Raw genomic sequence first — 21568 nt, forward strand, 5'->3', positions numbered from 1 at the left:
ATCAGGGTTTAATATGGACAGAGATACTGATGGAGCCAACAGAGATGTGGATGTCAACGTCCAGGAAGGTGGCACATTGGGTGGATAAGCACCAGGTGAAGCGGATGGGAGAGAATGTGTTGAGATTGTGGAGGAATGAGGTTAGCCTATCTTGGCCATTAGCCCAGATCATTAAGGCATCAGCAATGAGCTTCAATCAGACAAGGGGGTTTGGGGTTTAGTGAGACTACAAAGGCTTCCTCTAGGTGGCCTATAAACGAATTGGCATAGGATGGTATCATGTGGGTATCCATGGCTGTTCCGCAGATTTGTTTGTATACCTTTCCCTCAAAGGGGCTGTAGTTGTGATAGTTCATAAAACTCTTAAAGGATCAAGGTTGTGGGTTTCTGAACCAGAAGGACACTGGGAGAGGTGGTGTCTGATAGCGGCAAAGCCATGGGCATGATGGATGTTGGTGCGTAAGTAATTGTTTGAATTCAGCACAAGAAGGAGAAATGATTTTCACTACCTTTCACTCAGCCTCATTGTGGCACAGAAAGGAACGGGGTATTCAGGCATAAAAAAACTTTGGCCAGTTACACAGTCTGTAGATAATGTTACAGGATTACAACTGATTAAAGACTCCTTTCATGCAATTCCAGACAAATAAAACTGAGTTACAGCTTTCATGCAATTCCGGACGTTGGCGCGCCAGGTACATATAGTCTGCGCCCGCGAGCTCGGCTCCAGTTCACCACCGGCAATGGAGGGTGAAGCTTTGACAATGCCAAGCCACTTGTGCTGGCGAAACGTCAGAAAAATCATTAGATGAACATCGGCCGAAGAACCCGAGACAGAAGCCAATAGGCAGTTTGTCAACAAGTGGCCACGAAAGCCTCAACAATTTTGTAATTCCAGACAAATAAAACTGAGTTACAGGTACCAGAAGTAGAGATCATTGGGCATACATTGGATGAAGCATGAAGCCCTAAGTGTGAAACTCCTAGCCACACCATAGATAACAAACTGAAATGGCTCTAGCATGAGGATAAGTCAACAAAAAAGGTAAGTTTTGTCTGATTCACAATTAAAAAATCTCTCTCTGTACCTTACAACTGAGTTAAATCTGACTCATGGGACAAAAAAACAAAAATTAATTGTTACTTTCATTGGGCAAAATTAACCTTACTGGAAAAAATTATCTGAAGCTGAACATTAAGGCTCTATACTAGACCCAACTGTAAGTGAATGATTTACCAGCTCCCCACCCATTTCGTTTACACACAATAATTTGTTGAAAATCAGAGTTCCTGAATCAGTCATCAGTAATCTCAGACACTCAGATACTTTGTTTCAGTTAAATGGGTCAAATCTGAATACATATAAAATTCACATAATGCATTTCATAATCAGCCCAAATGTAACCAGATCAAGATCATTCACAACAACTGAGAAACCGAAGAAACTGACTACACAAAAAAATGAACATGCACGCACATTCATCCACTCTCAACAGTGTAGCATAGTAGAACTAGCTCTGCTTTGGTTTTAATATTAGGCACAGTATTCTTTTTTGCAGAAACTTGGTTAACATGAGGTGGATACTAAAGTAACAGAAAAGGACATCATTCTGAATATGTGTACTGTATTCTCTCATTCCTATTATTATAGTCAATGATGTTCTTTTGACTCAATGCAATAATTATTTGAGGAAAATCATTTTATTCATACCTATGACATATGAAACAAAGAAAAATTCCTGCTTCCTACCCATGGGCTCAAACTGTTTGCCCAGACTCCTTAGTACAAGGGAACACATCTTTATAATAAATTAAGTTCATATGCATTAAGTTAAATCCCCCGAAAACAAAATATACACACACAGATATAGAAGTGCTGTTATTCAATCGACGATTTCATGCAAGGCAAATTGGTAATGTGAGCTGAATAACACTTGGTACATTCCCTCTATGTAGTGGTACCATACGAAGTACACTCTACCACGTACTGCAAAGAAGCTTGTGGAGTGTAGATGTAAGAAACATACAGCACTAGTAATTCCAAACACAACCACAAATTCATCAGCCACAATATGCAAAATCAAAGTAACTCACTAGAAAACCAACACAAGCTCTTCCAATAACACATACTCAACACAGAACATCAAATAACTCACTAAGTAACATAGCTAACAAATAATTTCTGAATATAATCACTACAAACATGACCTGACTCAAAAACATTATGCCACCATGACTTCACACAACACTACACAGTTATGTCTGGGACAAAGCAGACAGATGAAATCGCCAAATTTTGGTTGACCCTACTCTTGAATGCAAACCAAATGGTTTAAAAATGTAGACCATGGGATGAGTACAATGGAACTCACAGTTCTAATTTTATTGTACTACAGATTGGACTGCTAGCATGCATTCTCTTAATACTGCTCTATTGCAATGATCTTGAGCAATGTAGGCGAATTTGAAAAAGTATTTATTCTAAAGAAGTGTGCAGTACAAACACAACACTGAAAGTTGGTAACCGTACATCCTACAAAAGCCACTTAACTGCCTTGGAATTCATTCAACTTACATACAAATACATTTATTACACAATGGCATTCTTGAACAATAAGAAGTGTGGGTTTAGGGTGAAACATGAACAATTCTATAAGGACTACATGACTTTGTCTTGAATTCATAACAGAGTTTCTTGGTCTATTACAAAAGAACTTGAAATTTGTAAATCAATAACAACTTCGCTTTCAATGTGACATTCATTGATGCATTCACACTTTGTGTCATAAATCCTACAACAAATAAGAGTCTTCAGGGAAATGGAACGAGATGGAGGCAAATTTTGTACAGTATATTAAAAATAATTTATGCTGCTTATAGATTGTATTCAATGCAAGAATTAGTCAAACACAAAATATATTTGGTAAAACAGGCTACACTGTGTTACTGAGAAATGTAGTTGTGGAAAAATTACAAGCAACATTGGTTCATGCTATAGTCAAATGGTTAAAATGGCTCTGAGCACTATGGGACCTAACATCTGAGGTATCGGTACCCTAGACTTAGAACTACTTAAACCTAACTAACCTAAGGACATCACACACATCAATGCCCGAGGCAGCATTCAAACCTGGGACCGTAGCAGTCACGTGGTGCCAGACTGAAGCGCCTAGAACCGCTCGGCCACTCCGGCCAGCACTAATGCTATAGTGATATGGTGAAAATAGAATGGGTTGTGTAGGACTGACTGTATCATGTAACACTTGGTAGGCCAATCAGTTACTCTATGTATGGAAGACCAAGAATGGACTGCTGCCCCCACGAAGAAGCAATGATGCAGGTAAAAGAATGGTTCAAAAGAGGGATTAAAATTCAGGATGAAAGGCTATTAATAGGTAAAGACGCACAATTACGGTGTTGGGGTGTCTATGCTTACACTGTAATTGCCCTTTAAGTTTGATAAGAATCACTGATGGCATTGCTAATCCTCTGTGAAAGTGAGGAAAAATTGCAGGGCTTGTTGAATGTAATGAAGTGTCTAATGAGCCCATACTATGGATATAGAGTAAACTGAAGAAAGACGAAAATAATGAGCAGTAGTAGAACTGATATTAATGATAAACTTATCAAAATTGGTGACAAAAGAATACACAACAGATGAAGCAAGGACGGACATAAAAAGCGAGACTAGCCTGGCAACGAGGGCGTTCTGCACAAAAAGAAGGCTACCAGTACCAAACACAGGACCTAATCTGAGGAAGAAATTTCTGTAAATGTATTTTTGGAGTGTAGCATTGTACGGAGGTAAATCTCTTAAGTGAAAACCAGAAAAGTAATAAATCTATGTGTGTGAGATGGGATGGCACAGGATGATGTTGAAAATTAAGTGGACTGAGAAGAAATGAGAAGGTGCTCTACAGAATCAGTTAGGAGAGGTACATAAAGAAAACACTGTCAAGGTGGAAAGAATGACACGACATGAGCAAAGGGGGCTCTGAGCACTATGCGACTTAACTTCTGAGGTCATCAGTCGACACGACATGAGTTACGACATGTTAGATCATATTTGGGAGTACTGTATAGGGTAAAAACTGTAAGGGAACACACAGATTGAATATATTCAATAAATAATTGAGGGCGTTGTGTACTACTCTCAGATGTACAGGTTGACACAGGACAGGAGTTTTTGGTGGTAGTCGTAACACTTATTCATTAAGGAAATGTTCTGTGCATATAATAGATAATGCTACCATATAATGCAGAAAACACACTGTAATAACAATAATTTCTTGATGGAATTTTCCACTCATAAACAAAATGCTCACAACAAGAATAACAACAGCTGACTCACTTTAATGTTCAGAAATTCCGTGAAGTCCGTGCATTTTTTATTACAGCATGACCAACCTTTATAGGCGTCGTGGAAGAAAGGTGGCCCTGGGTGAAACGTACAAGAATCTGCAACAGCCCAGAAACCTAACATTACTATTGTGAATTTTTAATTTCATATGATTTGTTTGGAAGAACATTCTAGACTTAGTATTAAAAGGCCTTTTTAAATGTATCTGTAAGAACCTTCGGTATTTTTAGATGGATCAAACTTCTGCCCACAGCCCTTGTTGTAGCACTGTTGAAGATTTTCACTGGTCATAATTAAATCAGCATCAGCTGAATTAGAGTCAAAACACCACAACAAAGTTCGAGTGACTCGCACACGCTTACAATTATTGACACCAAAGATAGCAATCCTGATAGCCGTGTGCTCTGAAAGTTACTACATAGCATATTTTAGAACCAAGATCTCTGACTTTTAAGTGGACCCGGTATTGAGAGTGTTTTAAACAGTATTCTGCGTGTACACATTCCTGAGCAATATGGTGATGGGTGTTTACGAGTATTTGCTTGTTTGTATGATTTTGAGTGTAGGCAGTGCGTTAACAGAAGATTCGTGTCATACTTATGGCGGTGGAGATGTGTATCCACAAGAAATTGGAAATACTGTAGACCATAAACTACAATGGACTAAAGCTGTCAGTAAGTTGGGAGTTATATTTCTTTGATACAACTGTTTGGTCCATTGTTGAACAAAATCTGCACGCCACTTAACAGTCGAAGAAAGTACTCTAAAGTTCAGTCCAGTGATGCTATGAGCACATTTTATTATAGATTCACTTTTTTATTGTACGTTCACGTTTTTTACGAAGCCACGTATTCAGTAAGTGCGACACCTGTTCTCAGTTGTTCAAGTTGGGAAGTTTTTAAGATAGTTATAATTGTGTCTTGGAGTATTACATACCCATTTAATTAGCAAGTGGCTAGTAGAAAATTAATTTAGAAGCGCGATGTAATTACTGCTATTCTGTTGACCCACTGCTAGTATAATACCTGTCGAGTCATTATTGTAAATTGCTAAAAGATGCCCAGAGTACCAGACATCTCCGCTTGGAATAAGTCACGTGATCAAAAGCGTCGTATAGAATCTCATTTTTGCATAGCGCCAGTATTTAGTTTCACTAGCTTTATGACTGCACAGAATCTACTTATAGTAGGCTCAAACAGTCTAACGCCTGGACACAGTTTAAGACAGTTTCGGAATTGCACACTATTAGTAAAAGTACTGGTTGTCTTTCACGAAAGGCAGGTGCTACAGGCGACAAATGAGTTACATTAAACTTATACGTCTGAAGGCTAAGTAAGTATTCCAGTGTGCTAATGCTCACTTAATATACAGTACATAGTGAAAGCTTCATTACGGTATCAATACATTGCTGTTACTAATCCATTCTTATTGTGGTGCAAGTGTCAAGGAGAGCCCTTACAGATATTCAGTACTTCTACTGGTAGAACTTTGAGACTTCTTCAGATCACTCAGTTGGTATTGTTTTTAGAGCAACGCAAGTATGTTGGTTGTTGTCTGTAACTGGCTCTGTTTTAATTGTTGACATTGTGTATGAAAAATAATCAAGCATGTTATTTTTGTAGAAATAAGTGGAGTTATTTTATGTTGATTGTGCGATGAGTAGCGCTTGTAGATGTAAACTACAGTTGGTACCATTTAATGGTAACACCATTTCCCACAACATTCTAACATTGTAAGAGAAAATGGAAGCCAATGGTATAACACACACAGACAAAAATACTCAGTATGACGAAGATAACAGTAATTTGTTGTATTCATTAAGAATTTGAATTACGCAACAAATAGTTCTCATAATGTGAAAATATTAAACCTGCCTAAAATACCAAAATGTGTCTAAAAATGTGTAATCTGTATCTGTCAAGAGATACAATAAGCCCCAAGAATAAATCAGTACCATTGTGAAATGCTATTTCACAGGGGAAAAACTACAATGGTTGATTTGTGTACTTTATAACATCATCAATACAGACTGAATTGAATTTAAATAGATACAGATATTTCCATATGCAGTGAAGGTCATTTTGAATGGAAATTATATCACACCGGAATTATAAGTTGCACATTGAACTTACTTTCTCAGACAATGCTCCATCATCAGATGCATCTGCACACATTTCATAGATTATTCTTAAGTTTACTGATCTTACTGATTACTTTCCAAACCCTGCTTAGGTTTTCCTGCTTATCTTGCTAGCTAGCAACCATGAGAGACTCAAACAACGGAAAATCCAGGATGGAATTTAATAATATAATGAAAAGGATAGTTGATGCTCACCGCTTAGCAGAGAGGCTGAGTAGCAGAAAGGCACGACAGAAAGACTGTCAGAAAGTTAGCTTTCGACTAACAGAGCCTTTGTGAAAAGTGGACAACATACGCACATGTCAGTGTGGTTTCAGCTGCCAGAGACTGCAGTCATATGAGTTTGAGTTGCATTTGCTTGAGTGTATGCATGTATGTATGTTGTCTACCTTGGACAAATCCCTTGTTGGCTGAAAGCTAACTGACAGTCTTTTTGTTGTGCCTTTCTGCGACTCAGCATCTTTGCTATATAGTGAGTATCACTATCCTTTTCATTATATTGTTACAACCATGAGAGGAAATATATGGTGGTTAGGCCATACTTTAGGAGAGTGTTGGTTACATTGATAGCCAGTTTCTGCAGTCATTATAATGCCACTGTACTTGCCTCAACTTCTGTACCCTCCATACTTATAATTTATCACATTTTTCATAACCATCTATTGCCCCTGCCTATTTTTCATTACTTAATGCTCAGTAGTTGTTGATTTCCAAAATTAGCAGAAATGTTCTCTTCTTCAGAAGAATCACCTTACTTTGAGAGTCTTTCTGGTAGCCTTTTTAACCTAAGTGAATATCTACATCCATACTCTGCAAACCATGGCATGGGACACATCTCATACAAGTCATTAGAGCTGCTTCCTGTTCCGTTCACATATGGAGCCCGGGAAGAATGACTGCATGCCTCTGTGTACATGCTGTAATTAATCTAGTCTTGTCCTCACAATCCTTTATACTGTAATTGATCTAGTCTTGTAAGTAAGCTTTCTAAGGGTAGTTCAGTGTCTGTCTTCAGGTGTTGCCCAGTTCAGTTTCTTCAGCATCACCAAGACACTCTCCCGTGGATCGAACAAACCTATGACTATTTGTGCTGCCCTTCTTTGTACATGTTCAGCATATGCCGTTTGATGTAGGTCTCACACGCTGGATCAGTATTCTAGGATTGGTGCCCAAATGTTTTGCATACAGTGTCCTTCATAGACTGATTGCATTTCCATAGTATTCTACCCATAAACTGAAGTCTGCTGCCTGCCTTATGTACAGCAGAGCCTATGTGATTTTCCATTTCATACCCTTCAGTGAGATACACCAAAGTATTTGTTTGAGTTGACAGATTCCAGCTGTGGGTAGTTGATACTGGAGTCATAACGTAAGTTTTTTTACTTGCTGTAGCGCACAATTTTATATTTTTGAACACTCAAAGTGAATTGGCAAACTTGGCACCACTTTGAAATCTTATGAAGGTGTGGCTGAATATTTGTACTTCATTATATGTAATGACATCAACTTTGAAAAGTCAGGTGTTACTATTAATAGCACGTGCAAGATCATTTCTGTACAACATGAACGGCAAGTGGCCCAACACATGTCCTTGAGAGGACACACCTAAAGTCATCTCCATATCTTTTGATTACTCTCCATCCAAGGTAATGTGCTGTGTCCGCCTAAGAAAGAAATCCTCTGTCCAATCCCAAATCTCACTTGATACCCCATTTAATCACATTTTTGATGACAAGCATACATGGGGTGCTGAGTCAAATGGCTTGCGGAAGTCAAGAAACACTACATTTATCTGAGTGCCTAAATTCACAGCTTTCGGTATGTCAGGTGAGAAAAGTGAAGTTGGGTTTTATATGATCGATGTTTTCAGAATCCATGCTGGATGATATGGAGAAGGTAATTCTGTTCAGGGCACCTCAGGATGTAGAGGAATGTTCGATATGAGTTTTCTTCTTTGACCAGTGATGTAGGAAACATGCAACAAATGCCATAAACAATATGGCGATTATAACATGATGTTATTGGAGATTTTTTTTTTTTTTTCAAATGGGTTAAGCTACAGATGAGCCTGTCAATGGGGCTAAGCTGCAGACCATGTGTCACTATAACCATTGTTTTTATGCTTTTGCATTCGTTGGCTTTGCCAACTAACAAAAAAGCGACTATATGCACAAGGAGGTGATGTGAACGCAGACATTATCGTTATGTCATTGGCCAAAGCTGACGACTCGTATCAGACATTCCTCTTGACCAGGCGCCTTATTACATTTGGGCCCAGAATATGTTCTTAAGATTCTACAACAAATGGATGTCAAGGACATTGAGCGATAGTTTCGTGCATCTCTTCTGCTGCCCGTTTTGTAGGTGGATGTGATCTGTGCTTTCTTCCAACTGCTGGGCACAGCTTTTTATTTGAGGCATCTTCAGTGTATTGTGGTTAAATGAGGAGTAACACAGCTGCAAATTAAGTATAGAATCTGATAATGATTTCATGAGGCCCTGGAACTTTGTTCAGTTTTAACGTCAGCTGTTTCTCACCTCCTCTTCCTCCTCCTCCATGTGGGGAGCCCGTGCAACCCGACTGCCAAACCACATAAACTGTTCTTGCTTACATACTCCCAACTCATCGGAGTGTCCAGTGTACACAAAGAAAAAAGAATCCCAAGAAATAAAGGTCCTTGACTGTCTCTGCGACTTTGAGGCCCGGAAGAAGTTTGACAGATTTCACCCTGTGAACCTCTCATCTGCCTTTGCCTCTGTTACATCTTCCCCTCCTCCCCCCTCCTCTTTACACCCATCCTGCTCCCTCCCCCCCCCCCCTCCCCGTTGACTCCTGTCGCTTCCCTTCAAAGAACTCCTCCTCGACCAAAGAAGAAAGCCTCTTCTCTGGCTCCTGCTAGGGATGGGGCTCCCTCTTGTATACAGCTCCCTAGTGTTCTCAAGGTAGGAAGCCTGCAACCTCGGGTCGGTTGAGGGACCCACGCTCATATGGCTCGAAAGCCACTCACTGTCTGTCCAATCCAGACATCACTGTCATCTATTCCCTTACAGATAACACCCCCTCCCTCCCCTCCGAGGGAGAAGCAGCAGCAGCACAAGTCCAAGGGCAAAGCTTCCCTGGCATCCTGGGGGGCTTTGCCCCATCCTCCTCACTCCAAATCAGACCCAGTTGTTATGGATGTCACCCCATCCTCGTCGGTGACAACCACAGACCCGGTGCCATGACCTTCGCTCGCCTTCTTTGTGTCTAACCTGGACTCTAGCCACATGATAATCCACTGGAATTGCAACAGATATTAGGTCACCTACCGGGAATACACAATTTGTTCACTCATATTCTGCTTTCTGTGTTTCTCTTCAAGAAACATATTTCTGTGATGACCACTCTCCAACGTTTCATGGTTATCAGGTGTTCTGTCAGAACCGTGACCTTCTCCTCCGGGGCTTCAATGCACGCCATGCCCTGTGGGGGAGTGCCACCTTGGCAGGTAGGGGGCTTCTAATTGACCAAGTTATTACAGACTTTCATCTGTGTTTCCTCAATGACGTTTCTCCTAAACGATTCAGTGGCACTCAAGGCACGTTTTCTGCCATCGATCTCACGATCACTTCCCCTGCTGCAATGGCTTCACTACACTGGTCACCCCATGATGTCTTTGTGACAGTGACTGCTTTCCGGTGATTCTGTGGTTCCCCTGCCACTGCCAGGCAAACAGGTCCCCCACGTTGGGCATTCGGCAGAGCCAGTTGACCTTCATATATGTCTGCTGTGTACTTCGACATGTCTCCTTTGATTGCATTAATGCAGTTGTGCAAGATGTCTGACACTGTTCTTCATACCGCTGGCACTGCTATCCACCAGTTCCCCTTGTTGTCGACTGTTACCATAGTGGACAAGGACGTAGCAGTTGCTATCCAGGACCACCAACAGGCGCTGTAACAATATAAACAACATTCTTCCCAGACTAACCTTATTGATTTTAAGCCTCTCTGCCCGAAAGCTCACTCTTGTTACGCAGAGTTCCTTGGGATGTATGCATCTTCATTCCAGGATTGGTCCAAGCTCCATAGCCTTCTGGGCCGCCATCGACAATCAACGGTCCAGGATCTTACCACTTGGATGCCCAGACTTTGCCTGCCCCCTCGAACGCCCAGAGGGGTCATTTTTACCCCTACCATTTAATTATTTTAAATAATAATAAATATTATTTCAAAATTTTAAGCATTTATTATATTATAATATTTACAAGATTTATAACCATTTCGGATACAGAGATGTGACTAAAAAGAACAGACACGGATTATATTATTTATTGACATATTAACAAATTTCACTGAACCTGGTAACACCCAAACAGGTGTAAGCAAGTGACAGGCTTTTCTTTGTTCTAAATTCATAAAAAATTGAACTTTTCATGTGTACAGAAATTTCAGCTACTTCTTTGTTTTAAACGATTGTCACATTTGTATTCAGTTTCCTTTATACATTTTCCACAAACCATCTTCTTACAAACACTGCACTTCGAAATAGTTTTATTACAATTGCAGAATTTGAGAACTCGAGATTTACGGTGCTTCTGTGGCATTTCAACTTCATTTTCATTCTTTTCGTACTTGTCTGTGGTCATACGAGGAAAACGACTCTTCACATACTCAGTGTGTAGTTCATCTGCAAGCTGCCAAATAATATGTCTTCTTTTGATTTTCTTCCAGTAACAGCCATAAATACTACATACACATTTATTCCTGCTACGTCAAGGATATTGTAGAAGGAGTGCACTGGCCATATTCTTGAGGAAGCCTCGACAATACTGCCTCGCCATTTTGTCTACTATGTTAACCCCAAATTTTGTTTTGTTGTAATAATATACAGTTTGTGGAGTTTTCTTCTCATTTGTATTTATGGTAACACTTGGATGAAGGGAAGACATTACTACTTTAGTACATTTTTTGCTTATTTTTTCTTGATAAATTGTTGAGGAAATATCATCATGTTTTAAAACTTTTGTGGAATACAGAGGACTCTTCAAGGCTTCAGAGCATGTGGTATTTCTCTTCTTGCTCTATTTACTGTTCCTACAATGGCGGTTGATTTTTCTTTCAATTTTTTGGCTAGTTTGAGGGAATTGAAGTAATCGTGTGTAGTAGTGTTTCTGCCTTTGCCCAGAAATGGTTCCATAAGATGCATCACTACATAACCTGAAATCCTTTCATCTTGGTATCATGCAGTATCCTTACCGAGATAAGAGAAACCATTGAGTATATACTTTATTTCAACATCTACAGCTAACCAGTATTTTTGCCTATACTTGTCAGGCTTTGAAGGCATGAATTGTGTGAATGGCCACCTAGTTTTACTTGGAAGGAGCTGCTCATCTATTGTTATGCCACTTCCAGGTTTGTATCACGTTGTACAGTTTTCTGTGAGTTTCTTCCAGACAGCGGAAACCAATGCATACTTATCATTCTGTAAGGGTCATTCCATGTCAAGTCATCCAGGCCATGACACCCATTATCTAGTTGTGGACTGAGATTCTGTTTACTGCTTTTGTATCTAATATTATGAACTTTTGCCAGTTTTTATTGCTTTATGTACATTCTGTTGGTAGCAATTGCTGAACGTTTGATGGAATGCGTTACTTCAAAACAAACTGTAAACATTTGGAAAATGGCTGCAGATTTTAAACAAAAAATGGGGTCATTCCACGTCAGAGGGACCAATATTGAAAAGTGTCCCCACTGAACCATCTCAAAATCTAATTAAATTTGATGTGAAGGTTCTACATGGTCTTTGATGGTTATATACCAAATTTCAGCCCAGTATCTTCAGTGGTTGAATTCTTAGGGGATTTTAAAGAGAAGCTACTCACCTCCACATCATGCAGGAAGGTGCAAATGTGCCAACTTTGATAGGCTTTTTTAAAAGTTCTACCAAACATTTCTTTTTATGCTGAATCACACCATGGCAAAAATTAGGGATTTATCCATACCTAAATATAGATACAAGCCTTAAAGTGGCTAAAAAATTCGTCACACTATTCTGAGACCCATGCTTTCACCAACCACCGCTACTTTTTTTTTAAGCCAATTGTGCCAAAACTTCTGATGGATATTCCTACCTATGATGTCTATATATCAATCAAATTTAATTAGTACTGGATGCCCAGATGAAAAGATATGCATCTGCAAATTTGGCCAAAATTTTTTACTTGCAAATTTTAGGGTATTTGGGGGGGGGGGGTGGGGGGCAGTATCTCAACTGTGTCCTCTTCAATCCTTTTTTTTTTTTCCACAGCTGGATAGAGCATCCTTTAAGCTTTCACAGCTATATTGTTTAATTTCTGGATCTTGCATATTAATGAGTAACAATACCTATCAAAAGTAGGGAAAATGGATTACTGATATAATACAACTTGAAGTTGTAAATCAAAAAATGTGTAATTGTAGTGTCTTTTAATAGTACAAGATTTTCCTGTGGTTTAGGGAAAGTAACTATGCTAACACATTGCTTTATAAGGTTTTAACCGTACAATGCATTGTCACTCGGTTTCCATTGGTATTTTAAAGCTGCAATAGTTTTTTTAAGGCTCTATCCTCACAGGAGTGATTTACATTGCTGAATCACCACTTTCAGTTGCTGCTTTCATTATTGGCAATTTTCACAGTGTCAGTCTTTTGTGCGGTGTAATGTTTGATGTTGACACTGTACAATCTTAGTGTTGAGTACTGAGTGTTTGAATAATCAGTAATCATTGTTGTAGCTGAAGGTAAGCACTAAAACAGTATGTTTTGATAGCCTAATTTGTATGTTTTATATAAAAACAACACTGAATATTGTCTGAAGTCATGAATTCATGACCATTCTATCATGGCAATAGGGAACTACAATCAGTTAAGGAAATAATGTCACCAGTTGAAAAGGAGCTTCTTCACTGAAGGTCTGGGCTTGGTTTTACTGAAGTTGCCCAAATTTGTTCATACTAGAATGCCTTGTTGATGACAAAATTTCAATTCCTGCAGATTCTGCAACCCATTTGGTAAAGAAAAACGTATAACCAAGCAAGCTTGAACACTGGTAAACACTGCAGTGTCTGATAAGTTCAAGTTACTGACTAATGAAGCTTTTAAACTTGGTCAGAAAATTTGTACCAAATGTACATTTGAAATTCCCAGAAAGAATCATCCCGCCAGATAAGCAGTAATCGCCATCCACTGAAGACATGGGTGTTGATGCTTGCTTTTCTACTAACACTTCATTATCATCACCTGGAGAATGAGAACTAAAGCTTCAGCAGATAAACGAAAGGGATTCAATGGAACATATAAAGTGCAAATGTCTGAAAGCCCAAGGCAGCATTACTAAGGTAATTGCCACAGCTGCTGGTGTGAGCCAAGTAGTTATTGCTCAGATACAAATGGAAAAGTGCCATAAATGTAAAGGTATGGACATCTTAATTGCACAACTTAAGGTTGACCTTCATATTTCAAGCAATAGCAGTAAAGTTCAAATTTTGACACTGGCCCCAAATAGCTGCACTACTGAAAAAATGGCTAAAGAATTTGCTGTTTCAACTAAGATGATGATGAAGGCGAGGAAACTAAAGATGGAAAATGGGATTTTGGAACACCTGCAAACCGTAAAGGGTAAAAAGCTCATTCATGAAATAAAACAAAATGTCCTCACTTTCTTTGAAGAAGATGAGTTTTCTCGTTTATGCCCAGGCAAAAAGGATTGTGTTGCAGTAAGAATAAATGGAAAAGATTCACAAGGAGAAATGCCTGCTCCTTTGTAACCTTAAAGAAATGTTCCTTGCTTATTGTACGCAGTATGTAAATGAATGAATCGCAAGATTTTGTGAGCTCAGGCCGAAATGGTGTAGTACAGCTGGTGCTTATGGTTCACATTCAGTATGTGTATGTGCAATTCATCAAAATGTCAAATTAATGTTGGCTTCAGCAACATTCATTCAAGATGACTACAAGGATTTGATGGAAAAAAACTGTATGCAGTTTAGAATCAAAAAATTTTATGCTCCAACATTGTGAGGCGTGTCCAGGAAAAATGCGACTAAAGGCTTTTTTTGAAGACTTTTAAAGACTGTGACCACGAAGGAACAATGGAATACAAGCAATGGGTCCATGCTGGCAGAGACACATTGGAGACTTGCCAGAGAACTGTTGAAGATCTCATGAAGGCATTGATTTCAAAAATTACATTTAAGAAGCCATCACTTTGTGTCAGAACACCAAAGTTAATATCTTAAGCAGCTAAAAAGAAATCTTGCAAGAAATGAACTAATTATATTGATAGATTTTGCTGAGAATTATTCATTTGTTGTTCAGGGTACTGTGCAAGGATTCCATTGGGAGAATGGACAGGCCACATTTCATCCATCTGATGTCTATTTCGATGGCAAAAAATGTCAGAGTATTAGCATTCGTATGGTCAGCGACTGTCCTCTCATAATACCATTGCTGTCCATGACTTTCAAATAAAGTTGATAGCATATTTAAAGACAAAGACTGAATACATTAAGAACATATATTACTTTAGCTGCTCAGTATAAGAATTTCAAAAATTTCATCAATTTATGCCTGCACAAAAAGGATTTTGGCATCACTGCCAAATGGAATTTTTTTGGAACAAGCCACGGTAAATTGCCTTGTGACGGCATTGGGGAACCTTCAAAAGGACTTGTGGCCTGTGCTAGTCTGCGTAGGGCCTTAGATAACCAAATATTGACTCCATACGATTTATTCAAATTCTGTGATGATAGTATTCCAGGCGTAAAGCTTTTTTATGAACCAAAAGAAGAAATTGAAAAAATTCACCCAGATCAAGAAATTAGGTTTACCGTGGCACATACAGAATGTGGAACAAGGGAAAATCAATTAATTGTAATCAGCTCAGATGAAGCAAAATTTCCAAACATGCTAAAGCATTCACAGTTAACGCCTTCGAAGCAGATGACAAAATTCCAGCAGTCTCAATTCCAAGTTTACAACCAGTATGTTACTTGTATGTAAGGCAATTTTTGGTGGATTGGAAACATGAAGCTTCACATGAACAACCAGACATCCTCATCAGCTTTATGCACTCGCACGGTCATGCTCGTCCCTTCCACTTGTCGAGTGCTAAAGATACTGCTGGATTCCTGAACAACACATCTTCATGACTTTAAAAGCCCCTTCGTCATCATCACCAGGAAGACAATACAGTTATCCACAATGTGTCATTGACAAAATTGTAGAAGTGATTAACCAAAAATGGAACTGACTCTTTAGTATTTTTGTTCTGCAAATTTGCAGTGTTTGTACTAAACTTGTTTTATGTCATGTGTTAAACTAATGTTTGAAACTTATTTATACACTCGAATAAAAATAATTAATTGTGGGACTTAATGAGCAAAATATTTGACTTTCCAATCTTCTTGAAGTGCTAAGATAATAACATTTGAAACGTATTCTTACTTGTCAAACTGAAAGATCCAGAAATTAAACAATACTTCTTTGAAAGCTTAAAGCATGCTTTTTTGAGCTGTAGCAAGAAAAAGAGGATTGAAGAAGATGCAGTTGAGATATTGTCCCCCAAAAATACCCTAAAATTTGCAATTAGAAAATTTTAGCCAACATTGCAGACGCATCTTTTCATTTGAGCATCCAATGTTAATTAAATCTGGTCAATATGTAGATATCATAGATATGAATAACCCTCTGACGTTTTGGTGTGATTGGTTCATATGAAAAGTAGCAGTGGTCGGTCAAATCATGGCTCTCAGAATAGCGTGATGAATTTTTTAGCCACTTTAGAGACTTGTATCTATATTTAGTAGGTAAGGCTAAATCTCTAATTTTTGCCATGGTGTGATTCACCATAAAAAGTTGTATGTGCATATTAAAGCAAATGACCAAATGTCACCAAAGACCATATAGAACCTCCACACCAAATTTCATTAGATTTGGAGGTGGCTGAGTGAGTGGGGACCCCTTCACGTGGAATGACCCAATGGTATGCTGACAGTTTTTTCCCTGAATATCCTTTCGGACATGTAGTTTCTGGAAACTTGTTAGAATTGTCCAATTAAATTATTGTACATTAATTTTATTGTTAAATTAGAAAAAAATATCTTGGACAATTGCCCCCCTCCCCTCTGGAAAACACTGAAAAAATTAGAAAGTGATCTACAAATAATAAAGTTTCATCACACAAAAAATCAGTTTTGAATAACGAATGGCACCTTCCTCCTGCCCCCCCCTCCCCTCTCCAACACAAAATGTTGGTGCTGCAATCTACATTCAAGTTGATTCAGAACTACACATGTGACAAGACACATTGATGCTTAGATAATATTTTTTTTGTATGAGTATCACTTTTCTTTCACCAACTTTAGGGACTCTTTGCTCAGAGAATAAGTACGGCCTGTTGCTGTGGTGATATCAGCTTCACACAGAATATGAGAGAAAGAAACATCACAAATCTCATTATCGGGCCAATAGTAGGACAGGGATGGTCTGTGAGGATGCATGAACCTTACTGTAACATCTCCTCCTTCACAATGCACCTTCTCAACAATTCCTAAATACCAAGAAGAGAGTCATATGCACATGTAACATAGCAGTTGGGCTCTTTCATTTAGTGGCGGAAGTGCATCTGAGAAATCATGCACAATGCTAAAATCTGTATCACAGCTCAGCCTTTTTGCTCCAATCTTGGTTGGTGATATTGGTACACTGTGATGCATAGATCATGTTCCCGGTATTGTTTCTGCACTTGTGAAGTGATGAGAAAGATAATGTCTGACTTGAAACTTTCTGGCAGATTAAAACTGTGTGCTGGACCGAGACTCGAACTCGGGACCTTTGCCTTTCGCGGGCAAGTGCTCTACCAACTGAGCTACCCAAGCACGACTCATGCCCCGTCCTCACAGCTTTAATTCCGCCAGTACCCCGTCTCCTACCTTCCAAACTTCACAGAAGCTCTCCTGCGAACTGCAGAACTAGCACTCCTCACAGCTTTCATATCAGCGCACACTCTGCTGCAGAGTGAAAATTTCATTCTGGAAACATCCCACAGGCTGTGGCAAAGCCATGTCTCCGCATATCCGTTCTTCCAGGAGTGCTAGTTCTGCAAGGTTCGCAGGAGAGCTTCTGTGAAGTTTGGAAGGTAGGAGATGAGGTACTGGCGGAATTAAAGCTGTGAGGACATGCTTGGGTAGCTCAGTTGATAGAGCACTTGCCTGTGAAAGACAGAGGTCCCGAGTTCGAGTCTCGGTCCGGCACACAGTTTTAATCTGCCAGAAAGTTTCATATCAGCGCATACAAAGAGAACTGAAATGCCTTGCAGGTTCTTGCGATAGAATTCAAATACATTTGAAGCTGTAAGTATTTGTTCTTTATAAACTCTTTGCAGTCTTGTTTCTGTGACAAGTCTTTTAACAGTGCCACCAGGTGAATATGGATTGGTGCTAAGAAATGAAAGAGGAAGCCGCCTGGTAGAATTTTGCACAGAGCACAACATAATCATAGCTAACACTTGGTTTAAGAATCATGAAAGAAGGTTGTATACATGGAAGAACCCTGGAGATACTAAAAGGTATCAGATAGATTATATAATGGTAAGACAAAGATTTAGGAACCAGGTTTTAAATTGGAAGACATTTCCAGGCGCAGATGTGGACTCTGACCACAATCTATTGGTTATGACCTGTAGATTAAAACTGAAGAAACTGCAAAAAGGTGGGAATTTAAGGAGATGGGACCTGGACAAACTGAAAGAACCAGAGGTTGTAGAGAGTTTCAGGGAGAGCATAAGGGAACAATTGACAGGAATGGGGGAAAGAACTACAGTAGAAGAAGAATGGGTAGCTTTGAGGGATGAAGTAGCGAAGGCAGCAGAGGATCAAGTAGGTAAAAAGACGAGGGCTAGTAGAAATCCTTGGGTAACAGAAGAAATATTGAATTTAATTGATGAAAGGAGAAAATATAAAAATACAGTAAATGAAGGAGGCAAAAAGGAATACAAACGTCTGAAAAATGAGATCGACAGGAAGTGCAAAATGGCTAAGTAGGGATGGCTAGAGGACAAATGTAAGGATGTAGAGGCCTATCTCACTAGGGGTAAGATAGATACTGCCTACAGGAAAATTAAAGAGACCTTTGGAGATAAGAGAACCACTTGTATGAATATCAAGAGCTCAGATGGAAACCCAGTTCTAAGCAAAGAAGGGAAAGCAGAAAGGTGGAAGGAGTATATAGAGGGTCTATACAAGGGCGATGTACTTGAGGACAATATTATGGAAATGGAAGAGGATGTAGATGAAGATGAAATGGGAGATATGATACTGCGTGAAGAGTTTCTTTAATGTCGTTTGTTGTTAGCAATATTAGCTTATTCCCAAGAGTTAGCAGCTTTCACTCAGTTAATACTAGGCAGAAATCAAATCTGCATGTGGAATGCACTTCCTTGACTCTTGTGCAGAAAGGAGTGCAGTATTCTGCTGCATCCATTTTCAATAAGCTACCACAAAAACTCAAAAACCTTAGCAGTAGCCCAAACACTTTTAAGTCTAAACTGAAGAGTTTCCTCATGGCTCACTCCTTCTATTCTGTCGAGGAGCTCCTGGAAGAGCTAAAAAATTAAGCAAATTCCAGTGTTACATTCTTGATTTTCTTTATTTAAACTAACGACTTGTCGCCTGAATATGTTTCTTATATTTCATTTCATTCTGTTTCTACAATCGTGTTATAATTTCATGTATTGACTCGTTCCATGACCATGGAGACTTCTCCTAAATGTGGTCCCACGGAACAATAAATAAATAAATAAAAAATAAATAAAAAAACAGAGCACTGAAAGACCTGAGTCGAAACAAGGCCCCCGGAGTAGACAACATTCCATTGGAACTACTGACGGCCTTGGGAGAGCCAGTCCTGACAAAACTCTACCATCTGGTGAGCAAGATGTATGAAACGGGCGAAATACCCTCAGACTTCAAGAAGAATATAATAATTCCAATCCCAAAGAAAGCAGGTGTTGACAGATGTGAAAATTACCGAACTATCAGTTTAATAAGTCACAGCTGCAAAATACTAACACGAATTCTTTACAGACGAATGGAAAAACTAGTAGAAGCCAACCTCGGGGAAGATCAGTTTGGATTCCGTAGAAACACTGGAACACGTGAGGCAATACTGACCTTACAACTTATCTTAGAAGAAAGATTAAGGAAAGGCAATCCTACGTTTCTAGCATTTGTAGACTTAGAGAAAACTTTTGACAATGTTGACTGGAATACTCTCTTTCAAATTCTAAAGGTGGCAGGGGTAAAATACAGGGAGCGAAAGGCTATTTACAATTTGTACAGAAACCAGATGGCAGTTATAAGAGTCGAGGGACATGAAAGAGAAGCAGTGGTTGGGAAGGGAGTAAGACAGGGTTGTAGCCTCTCCCCGATGTTGTTCAATCTGTATATTGAGCAAGCAGTAAAGGAAACAAAAGAAAAATTCGGAGTAGGTATTAAAATTCATGGAGATGAAGTAAAAACTTTGAGGTTCGCCGATGACATTGTAATTCTGTCCGAGACAGCAAAGGACTTGGAAGAGCAGTTGAATGGAATGGACAGTGTCTTGAAAGGAGGATATAAGATGAACATCAACAAAAGCAAAACAAGGCTAATGGAATGTAGTCGAATTAAGTTGGGTGATGCTGAGGGAATTAGATTAGGAAATGAGACACTTAAAGTAGTAAAGGAGTTTTGCTATTTGGGGAGCAAAATAACTGATGATGGTCGAAGTAGAGAGTATGTAAAATGTAGACTGGCAATGGCAAGGAAAGCGTTTCTGAAGAAGAGGAATTTGTTAACATCGAGTATAGATTTAAGTGTCGAAGTCATTGCTGAAAGTATTTGTATGGAGTGTAGCCATGTATGGAAGTGAAACATGGACGATAAATAGTTTGGACAAGAAGAGAATAGAAGCTTTCGAAATGTGGTGATACAGAAGAATGCTGAAGATTAGATGGATAGATCACATAACTAATGAGGAAGTATTGAATAGGATTGGGGAGAAGAGGAGTTTGTGGCACAACTTGACAGGAAGAAGGGACCGGTTGGTAGGACATGTTCTGAGGCATCAAGGGATCATAAATTTAGCATTGGAGGGCAGCGTGGAGGGTAAAAATCGTAGAGGGAGACCAAGAGATGAATACACTAAGCAGATTCAGAAGGATGTAGGTTGCAGTAGGTACTGGGAGATGAAGAACCTTGCACAGGATAGGGTAGCATGGAGAGCTGCATCAAACCAGTCTCAGGACTGAAGACCACAACAACAACAACAACCAGTACCATCCTGGTAGCAAAAAAAGGACCAGCTGTACTTCATGTTGAAGTCTTGTTCATGGTAGCAGATATTTCTGAAATTCGCACAATTTTTATATTGTGCAGCACAACTGTCAGTGAAATATTCAGCAGACGCAAGATGAATTTCTGGAAATTCACGCTTTTAAAAAAATCTGTACAGTCTTTTGAGTCTGGTACTCCAAGGCAACATCATGTTCTAGATCATCAGAAATTCTGGAAATTCACACTTAAAAAAATTCAATACAGTCTTCGCAGTCTGTTACACCAAGGCAACATCATGGTCTAGATCATCAGAAACAATATAAATACCTTTTACTTGCAACTGTTTGTCCTTTTTGTAATATATGTGGACAGCGTGAAGAGCGCAGCTGTCATTGTTCTAATGTACTTCCATCTTGAACAACAAAATTGAGGTTTTTACTGAAATCCATTAAAATTAACATTGATCCATCATCAAGTGTTCCCTTCTTCATTTTCAGATAATCAGATTGTGACTGAGAAATAAGAGTGTGGAGTAAGTTTTTCAGTTTTCTTTATTAGTGTGTCACAGAATTCTGATAGAGAAGTGATTTGAGCACTTAAGTCATTCTATCAGTTGATACCCATTGACTGCACTGAACCACCTCATCAGGATCGTAGTCTTCTATTTCATTTTCTAAGTGGGTTTGAAGCAATGAACTGGTGGGGCATTTTTCACTCAGACGAAGCATA

General features: G+C 39.1%; 2 protein-coding genes across 2 annotated transcripts in view; one reads left to right on the plus strand and one right to left on the minus strand.

Annotated features, from left to right (window-relative positions):
* LOC126243400 (cysteine and histidine-rich domain-containing protein morgana) overlaps window positions 1-4755 on the minus strand; it is a 64669-nt gene extending 59914 nt beyond the window's left edge. The window contains exons 1-2 of the mRNA XM_049948161.1: window positions 4576-4755; window positions 4352-4458 (exon numbers count right to left, since the gene is read on the minus strand). Coding sequence (XP_049804118.1) covers window positions 4352-4458; window positions 4576-4651 — 183 coding nt within the window. The 5' untranslated portion in view covers window positions 4652-4755. The remainder of the gene's footprint in view (window positions 1-4351; window positions 4459-4575) is intronic.
* Window positions 4756-4838: 83 nt separating this feature from the next.
* The window catches only part of LOC126243416 (peroxiredoxin-4), a 42203-nt gene continuing 25473 nt past the window's right edge, over window positions 4839-21568 (plus strand). The window contains exon 1 of the mRNA XM_049948162.1: window positions 4839-5034. Coding sequence (XP_049804119.1) covers window positions 4875-5034 — 160 coding nt within the window. The 5' untranslated portion in view covers window positions 4839-4874. The remainder of the gene's footprint in view (window positions 5035-21568) is intronic.

Source organism: Schistocerca nitens, chromosome 1 (genome assembly GCF_023898315.1).
Source record: "Schistocerca nitens isolate TAMUIC-IGC-003100 chromosome 1, iqSchNite1.1, whole genome shotgun sequence".
In the NCBI taxonomy this organism is placed as follows: domain Eukaryota; kingdom Metazoa; phylum Arthropoda; class Insecta; order Orthoptera; family Acrididae; genus Schistocerca; species Schistocerca nitens.